Source organism: Monopterus albus, unplaced genomic scaffold (assembly GCF_001952655.1).
Source record: "Monopterus albus unplaced genomic scaffold, M_albus_1.0 scaffold70.1, whole genome shotgun sequence".
NCBI classification, from domain to species: domain Eukaryota; kingdom Metazoa; phylum Chordata; class Actinopteri; order Synbranchiformes; family Synbranchidae; genus Monopterus; species Monopterus albus.
This window is the reverse complement of record NW_018127950.1, coordinates 681,459-690,986: the sequence shown is the minus strand read 5'-3', so window position 1 is coordinate 690,986 and position 9,528 is coordinate 681,459. Positions and strand designations below refer to the sequence as shown.

At 41.3% G+C, this 9,528-nt stretch overlaps 1 protein-coding gene across 1 annotated transcript in view; it reads left to right on the top strand.

Annotated features, from left to right (window-relative positions):
* The window catches only part of paqr4a (progestin and adipoQ receptor family member IVa), a 12,438-nt gene extending 6,171 nt beyond the window's left edge, over positions 1-6,267 (top strand). The window contains exons 2-3 of the mRNA XM_020605541.1: positions 1,984-2,202; positions 3,403-6,267. Of these exons, the coding sequence (XP_020461197.1) occupies positions 1,984-2,202; positions 3,403-3,836 (653 nt within the window). The 3' untranslated portion in view covers positions 3,837-6,267. The remainder of the gene's footprint in view (positions 1-1,983; positions 2,203-3,402) is intronic.
* The last annotated feature ends 3,261 nt before the right edge of the window (positions 6,268-9,528 follow it).

The following is a 9,528-nucleotide window of genomic DNA, read 5'->3' as shown; positions in this document are numbered from 1 at the left end:
TACTACTACTACTACTTAGTAGGCTTTGCTGCTATGCAGTTAAATTAATGTGGTGGGCTTATTCTTTTCTGAAGTCTAGTTTTAAGAATAGTGGAAGTTACACTTTTTTTCTTCCTCCATTTCTGGCGCCCCCTGGATGTACGGCGCCCTTAGCATTTGCCTATACTGCCTATGCCACGGGCCGGCCCTGATCCTTGCTCTTACATTACTGCAAATGTAATATTTGGGGGTTTTGGACTGTTGGACAAAAAAAGTCATTCAAACGTCGCCTTGGCCCGAAGAATGTTGTGATGGGTGCTCTTCACCATTTTCTTACATTTTAATTACCAAATGTTTAATCATGCGAATCACAGGCAGATTATTTGTTAATAAAATATTTGTTAGTTGTAGGTCTATGCTTAAGTAAAATTCTAAAAGGCACTTTATTAGAGTTCTTTCATTTACTTTGGGTTGAAGTGCAGTATATGTACAAAGGGAAATATAGCTGCTTTGTACTCCACTAGCTATTTGACAGCTGTATTTACTAGGCTAGTTAATTTGCTGATAATAATTTTACATGCCCTCCGCGCCGGAGGTCACTACAATATGATCAAAGTAGTAGGGCTGCAACTATAAATATTATAGTAATATATCAATATTAAGCTTTCAGTTGCAGGACAAATCATATCATGTGTGAATTTGGCATTTTGTTCACAACTTTTACTTAAAAGGTGCGGAAAAAATGCAGTTTTATTAACAAACTGATCAACATATTTTATCAGTCATCTAATCATTTCAGCTATAAAATCTACTTTTAATTGGTTTCAGTTTGACAACAGTCAAATACTACTTTACTCATTAGTTCATCATTAATAGGTCATGCTCATCATAATGGAGTATCTTTACAGTGTTATACTGCTACATTTATTGTGTGGCAGAATTCATATAGTAAGTAAAGGATGTTAAGTAAAGGATCTAAATACTTTATCCAACATGGTCCTGTATCAAAGTAAACACTGCCACAGTTTTCCACCAAAACTACCAGGTGGTAGCAAGTGTTCAAAACCACATTTAAAGTAGGGATGGGCTTTTCAAGCTGGGGGACGAGCAGTGATAATATACTTAAAATAGATGAGTTACAGTAGATGGCATTGCCTGCACACCTGGCTAGGACAAACGCTTTGATGCTGGGAAATGCAGAGTGAGCTAAAACTGGGGGAAGGGAGTGCAATGTGTGTGTTATGGAGTGATAAATGATTGTAACAACTTTATGTGGATCAAATTTCAAGGTCTGGAATTGCTCACATAGCAATGAGCGCCTTCCCCCTGCCAAACACAGAAACTTAAATTGGAGCTATGCAGCCATTAGCAGCCTGGGCCTTTGCTGCATCAAAATAAGAACCTAGTGAGAATGTTGGCTTTCTCTCAGAGGGCAACAGTGATAGGTTTCTGCCAATCATGTAGGTTTCCCCTCTGTTCCATATTATTCTTGCTTGTGTCTGCACACACTCAGCAGAGTTGGAAGTCCTTCACAGCTCCCTGTGCTTGTACAGTTTGATAAACTACATCCACAGGCTCAGAAAGTCCTGAGCCAGATAATCCATCACAACAAACATGACACCTTAATTTGGTTTTGTCACAGTTTCTGTGTTATGTTATCATGCTCAGCCTGATGGTTTTCATATCAATGTGTGCATTACTGCAGCCTTTTGATTCTAGTCAGCCACTGGACGCATAAAAGAAGAAACTTCCAACAGAAACAATCCATCAATATATGTCACTTTACAAAGTTTTCATCAGAATACAGTTTAAAAAGTAAACTAGATTTATTAGGTACATGCCACTCAATGTGTAAGGCAAAGGTATAAAAGCATGTGTTTCAGGTATGTTTGATGATTTGATGAAAACTCTGACAGGAGCTTTATTTCTTTTTAATTACAGCCAAAGTAAAGCCTACTCCGTTAACCTGTGCCATTTCTGTCGGTCTGTCCCTCTTCTCCACAGGCATCCCTTTGCTTTGCTTCCTGGTGCTGCTGCCTCTCAACATCCCCTGGTCTCAGATCAGCGTCACATGGTTGGGCGTGGTGCACTTCCTGGCCTGCCTGTCGCCTCAGCTGGGCTCCGTGCTCTACCACCTCTTCATGAACCATGAGGGAGGGGAGCACGTCTACCACACCCTCCTGAAGCTCGACGTGTGCGGAATCTGCATGATCAACACACTGGGTAAGTGTTCTTCTTTGAAGCTCAGCGCATTTCTTCACTGTTAATCAATTTGGATTCACTGTCAGCCATCCCTCTGTTATTGCTGCTCTGTTTGCCCTATGGATTGTCAGTGATTCACCATGGAAGTGTTTAGCTTGGAGGTCTACCAGTATTGATTTGTCAGAACAAATCTTACTTCTGCATACTTGGCTAATGCAAGCAATGATCCACGCTCTGAAATGATTATTGATCTGTCCATGGGGCCTATATTCCCCTGTTACAAAAAAGACAAGTGCATTATTTTTGCATTTATTTATGTACTTGCACACTTGGAACATTGACCCATATTGTACTGATGATAATACAATAATAATTAATATTGTGATATGAGATAGGATAGGCTTTAAGACATTTATGTAAAGCAGCTGTTCCCGCTGAGTCAAACAAATGGCTCCGTCTTCTTGGCCATGATTTACACATATTTTTCCTACAGTATCATATTAACCACCCCGAGCTTAAATGTAGTGTTGTATAGAATCACATTATTGGGACCAAAGTAGAAGATGTCACAACCTATTGATGAACTCTGATTAATATTCAGAATAGGTCATCATAAAGAATATTTTCGCAGGTTGAGTCCAGCGTTGAAATTAACTGTTTTTATTATCATTTTTGTCATTACTTTTCGATTGATCGATTGGTCATTTGTCTATAAAACGCCAGAAAGTAGTAAAAAACTTTCAGCCTTCGTGAGATTTTTGTGCTGTGTTCAGTAACAGCTCAAACACCATAAATCAGTGAAAATCAATCAGCAGATTACATTTACATTTGAGAAGCTGGAATGAGAGAATGTTTGGCTTAAATATTACAAATTGATTGTCTTTTGATCAACTAATGTATTGATCAGTGTTAGCTCTACATGAGTCTAATTGCATCTGTGAAGCCTAAAGTGTTCTCTCTCTGGATTTAATGATTTTTTTTCCACCAAATTTCAGCTATTTTTGTCCTGCTGGAAAGTTTCACCAGAGCTTAGTCTCCTAAGAAGCTTTTGCATGAAAATGAGCTGCATTTAACACCCAGTCAGCCAGTGAGTGGATATTAGAAGATCTGATTGTTGCTGTTCCAGTGACCTCTGGGTGATGTGTGTCAGGCGTTGTGTTACTGCTGAGTTGGACCCTCAAGCTCTGTGCTGACTTTTAAGTGTGTGTTTTCTTGTCTCAGGGGCGCTGCCCATTGTCTACACCACCCTGCTGTGCTACCCATTCATCCAAACTGTGGCCCTATTAGTCTACATCCTGCTGTCCACCCACGCCATCTACTGTGCAGTGACGGCCCGGAGCAGCGTTCGCAGGCTGCGCTCCTTCGCCTGGCAGGCGCTGTTCCGCTTCTCCTTCTTCTTGCTCCGCTGGGTGGGCTTGGGTGGCGGCAGCCCCACCTCACTACGCCACTTCCTCATGATGGATGCGCTGGCTGTGCTGGGCGGGGTCATCAACATCATGCGCATCCCGGAGCGTTTCCGCCCGGGCCTCTTTGACTACTGGTGCAACAGCCACCAGATCATGCATGTACTAGTGGTGGGCTCCATCCTCTATCTACACTGGGGGGTGCTGGACGACCTGCTGTGGATCAGCAGCTACAACTGTCCCTCAGACTGACACCCGTCCCCCCAGCAGCCCGCAAACCCTCACCTGGGACGTAAGGTTAAGACCTCTGGGGGGAGGGGGGTTGTCTGGAGAGGGAAGGGGAATGAGATACTGAAGTGAGGTCAGAGGATATGCCGTCTGTGCATGTGTTTGCCTCATGCGCTCAGACTCAGAATGTTCATATCTTGGTCCATCTCTGTACATTTTGCCAATACAGGCAAAAGTATGTCAAGGAACCTGCACAAGCATTTTGACTCTCTCTCACCGCAAACGTGGACACACAAGTGTATATGGACACACACATATGCACAGTAAAATGGAAATATTTTAAATAGTAGATCATTGAAAGATCATTGACAGATCATTGAATACTACAAAGTAATAAGTGAAGGCTTCAGTAAAAGGCTATTGCTGAGTTTAAAGCTTTTACTTAAAGAGGTGGTATTATGACCCTTTTTGATATTTCTGTGGCATTTTATTCACCCAGAGTTGTTCAGATCTCTCTATGTCCATCTGTACAAACAGCCCAGATTCTCCTCTGTCATGTAGCAGGCTGTTTTGGAAATTATTAACATAAAATGTACAGTATTCATGAGCACCTACTCTGATTGGCTGTATGTGATGACTCATCTCAGCATCAGCAAATCAGAAAAAGGCCTAATGAATAATGGAAGCCCTCCTATGGTTGAGCTTTACCTTGCCTAATGGCTGCAGCTGGAAATGCGAGACAGTACCTAGAGCTATATGAACCAGAGTCTGATCCTGAATGGGAAGGAGAGGAACCTGCTGGTGGAGACTGGAGGCTTCAACTGGATGTTTCAGAACTGTAGTATCATGTTTAAGATTCCTGTTGTAAGAGTTATGTTTTCAGACGTAGCAGGAGGCAGCTAGCTTAGCTTTAGCACAGCTATTTTCATTTAGCTCCCTATGCTCTCAGTGTAGCACTCTACAGGAAGTGGGTTTGTCTTTGATTCCAAGTTTTAAAAAGCATAAAAATACAGCAGAGACAGTTTAGTGGTATGACAGCAGAGGAGGAGCTCCGCTATCACCCTGATCCATGTCAAAGCTCATTTTGTAGTTTTCCATCATACCACCTCTTTAACAAAGTCCCCTCAGATGTCACTGTTGCTACCTATGCAGCACATCCATATCTCAGCTCATGCACATCACATACACAACATGCACACGCCTATATTTTTCTACTACATGTACTGTACATACTGCAGGTGCTGCACTGAGCACTCATGGAATTTTCTCTTCGTCCAAATGACTGGCTTTAACTGGACTGGTTGTTCTGTTTGGTGTTTCCTTGTTTTCTGCCACTGGCTCTTCATGTGCGTGTCAGTCGTAACTGTCACATGATCAAAGGAGATGAAAATGGGTTCATTCCTGAGTGCGCTAGCATGTTTGCAGCAAGTTTATTTGCTTGAGGTTGCTTTTAGGATCGGTTGAGCAGTGTTATCGGCTTTGTTTGCACGCGAACTCAGTGCCAATGAAATACAGGTATTTTTAGTCCGAAACAAAAGTGCACACGTTTACAAGCTGCATTGTTCAGTGGCATTATTGTTTGCCTAGCTTTTATAATGGGACTTTATGTCCTATTTGTTTACTCTTGTACATTTATATGACATCCCATTGTCAGGATGACTGTCAGCACTGTTTCTTTACTGAAGATGTGGTTTTATAACTTTTTGCACATTTGTTCTGTATATTTCTGTACAGAACTGTATATGTATTTGTATATACAAAATATATAGACATAACACATGACATTAGATGACAACAGTTATGATTAATTCTGAAATAGGTACATTCAATTTTGATGTACACATGGCAACAGAATAGAATGAAAGTTAAGTGGTTGCCATTTAACATTTGCTAACTTTTACAGTTATTTAAATGTAATTGTAAGTTCTCGAAATATGTACATGATTTGACATTAACTCTAATCAGGCAAACTCCAGATAAAAACAAAAATCTGTGGCACATTATGCACAAAATACTGTAATGAGATACATTTATTTTTTATTTATTCAGGTGTATTTATTTGCTGATACAGGTGAAATTGACTTTCAGCTGCCGCAGCATTGCCGCTGTGCAGACTCGGTGGATGATGGATCAAATTAGAGGTCAGAGAAAATCTTGTGTTGTATTCAAACCATGAAAATCCTGAGGATTAGGTTCTCATTTCCCCCCCCACCACTTTTTTTCAGCAATTTTCAAATCCTCAGTCACAGAGTAAAAAGACTTGACCCTGTTTGTATCACAGTAATCCATAAAAAAACAAACAAAAAAAAACAACGTGATTTCTGATGTTACATCAGTTTTCCTCAGGACACTGTATTAGAATATTTACTGATACATTGATAGGGATTGATCGTTAACTTTTTCCTTTACCTGTTTTGACCTGAACAGAGTTTAGTCAGGGAGTGTTTTATTAAGCAGGAATTTTTTTTTCCTGTCATGTTTAAGTTAACATCACTTTTGTGGAAATGCTGCGAATGTTTGTTTTGGCTCCATATTCTGGTGTTGGTATTTCATTTACTACTCTTGTGTAAAGGGAATTGTTTCTTCACCACATACTCAAGACTAGTGACTGAGGTCTGATTTCCTTTCTACAGGCAGACATTTGCATTGCATTTGTGTTGTATGCCAAGTGTCACAGCCGTCCACTAACTAGTTGCCAATCCCACACTGTATCTTGCCAAATTAGCAGCATCTGAGGTGTAGCACATTTTCCGCTTCCTGTGCTAGCACTGACTCATAGGTAAAGAAGGATTTCCCAGTCTTCAGACTGCACCCTACCCTTTGCCTTGATAAAGAGTCAGATACTGTACGTCTGCCAGCCTTACGCTGACACGCCGATTATTATTTATTATGAGCGTGGTACAATGTAAAAGGTGAAACTATTGTATTTTTGGTTATAGAGTGAACCTGAAAAAATGCATGAAAATAGTTGTGAAACAGAATCTGATGTGTCATAGTGTTAGCTAATTGTTTGTTTGTTGTAGCCATCCACAGGCCTCTGACTCACTCCTGGAGATGACTGTGCGGGTAGTGGGGGGCTTGGGGGCGGTCGCCACAATAGGAAGATGATTGAACTGATCAGATCAGAGGCAATACATCACTATCAACTATACTGCACTGTTCATTGTTCTGAAAAAGGGCTTTGAATCAAAGAAGATTACATTTCTGAAACATATTTGAAGTCCATATAAATAATGTAAATACATGTATGTAGATTATATACAGTACACACACAGTGCAGACAACATACCTTGAATCATTTTTGATGGGACTAATGGTTTGCCATATAGAAGCTGTTGCTCTCTTTTGCAGAGGGCAGCAGTCACAGCTCTGTGAGGTGCTTCAGATTAGTATCAAAGGCTGCATCTCAAGTTTCTTATGTGATTGTTCCTCATTCCTCGATCCCCGCTTGAATAGAGCATGGATCGGGCTGCATATTTCTGTCTAAACCTCACCCATGCCCCCCGAGAGTGTGGCGTCGAAACCCTACCCGGACCCGACAGGGCTATTGCATATGATGTCCGAACTGGACCCGAGCCTGACGCAGTTGAGTTTGTACTGCATTTTCCCCCTATATATTTAAACAAAGCAGACATATGAGTCATCTAGCCTAAAGTTTGACCTACATGTCCAAACCCAACCTGGACCCGAACATAATTTCTAATTTTCTGTCCAAACCCGGCCAGAGCCCTTGGGTACTGACGGGTCCCATCTGGCTTGGTTCGGGTATCCACACTCTAGCTTGAACTGCAAGTCATTTTGGTCGAGTGAGGATCAGGGACATCCCAAGCTCCGAAGAGCGAGAAGACTGCCTGGAGAAGCCATGAGTGAGGATACATGAAAGCATCCTTCACTGAAGTCTTGGATGGTCTGTCATGCCCCTTTATTGGAAATCAGTTGGTGATTTGATTCTTCAAATGAAGGATCAAAGGAAAGGGCATCGTATGTCTCTAAAAATGTGTTTCCTCTATTCTTTTCTCTTCGTATTTTTTCCTTGTATCTTTTCCTCGCATTTTAGATGAGCAGGTCTAAGACCCAAGGGGAAGCTGCTAGTGAAGGAAACATTGGTGCACATAATAAACTTGGGATGCACCTAAATACGTGTTTGCTTAGTGGTGTCCATATGTATGTGAACAACAGAACAAAAAATAACTGAAATTGGTTTAAGTTCTAATGTAGAGTTTGGCTTTTTGCGACCCTAAGAATGCTTTTGATCTTTTAACCACTTTTTTTTAGACATTTGAGGAAAAACATTTGTGACCATCATGGGGAATCATGGCAGGCATGTGAATACCTCGTGACTACCACTGGTCTATCTATGCATTATCAGCCGAAGGATACGTTAAAAGTGACGTTGATTTGTGTTTGTTAAAACGGCTCTCTGACCCGTTGTAACAGAGGGCTTTGTTCCAACATCCTGGGCCTCCCACTTCTCAGGGTGCCATAACAGTAGCTCTAACATCTGAGGCCTGACTTCTGCTGTTGAAACATGGCTGTGAAACATCAGTCTACCTCCACCTGCTCTCTTTGTCCAGTCTGTTTACACTATGAAAGCAGTAAGAAGGGAAAGCGAAGGTGGAGAGTGAATGTTTCTCTGAAAACCATGTAATAGTAGTGGAACCTGGCCAGAAAGTTGGTCTCTGTCCTTTTGTCTGTATGTTAATTAAAAAAATACATGATGTGGGAGAACACCAGTAACAATTTTTTTTAATAACACAGGTGCCGGATAGCCTGTTAATGACCTGTTTATAATGGATTACCTGTATTGTTATATACTGATTATTATGATTACTGTTATTCTCTGGATCCTAACAGTGACTCTGTTCTGTGTGTACAGATAAAGAAACTTGCTCTTTCCTTTTGGATGATGGGACCTACCTTGGGGGGTCTGTCTGTTATCTTATCATATCTGCAATATTGTGGCATTTTAAAAAATAATAATGGAGTGAGTGTGGCTCCATCTAGTGGAGGTTCACACACACACTTACAAGGCATTACTGTAGCCACACTGCAGCCATATGAACCTAAATGACAGCTTGTTATCCTGTCAGTGCTGGTGTGCAGTTATCCTCCAGGGTTGTTCATTTATATTTCCAGGCCATGTTTGTATATACACATGTGTGTATGAGCTCTTCTGCAGAACCCATACAAGCATGAAATCTGTATGTTGTCCAGTTTGCTTTCTCACGTTGCACTGATGGGGGGTTAATTGCATCCCTGGAGTGCGCATTTTCCCTGTTTGTGTGCTCGCAAATTAACGTGCACAGACACAGACAGACAGTTTGTTCTTGTGCTGTGCTTTACACATCTGTCCAACATTAGCGTCCTATGTAACAGACAGGCTCTCACACTCCTCAGTCCCCAGCAATGATTGTGAAATAAACAAAAGTCTATATTTTTAACATTGCTTATAGGACATCTCTTTTATTCATGTTTCTTTTATTGAGATGTGTGTGTGAATGTGTGAGTACACCTTTTAGGTGGATTTTCCCAAACAACCATTTCTTTTTTCTGCTTGGCAAGCAGTGGCTGATGCACAACTGTAATAGACAAACCCAAAGGATCCATCCATCTATCCATTTTCCTCCGCTTATCCGGGACCAGGTCACGGGGGCAGCAGTCTAAGCAAAGATGCCCAGACTTCCCTCTCTCCAGACACTTCCTCCAGCTCCTCTGG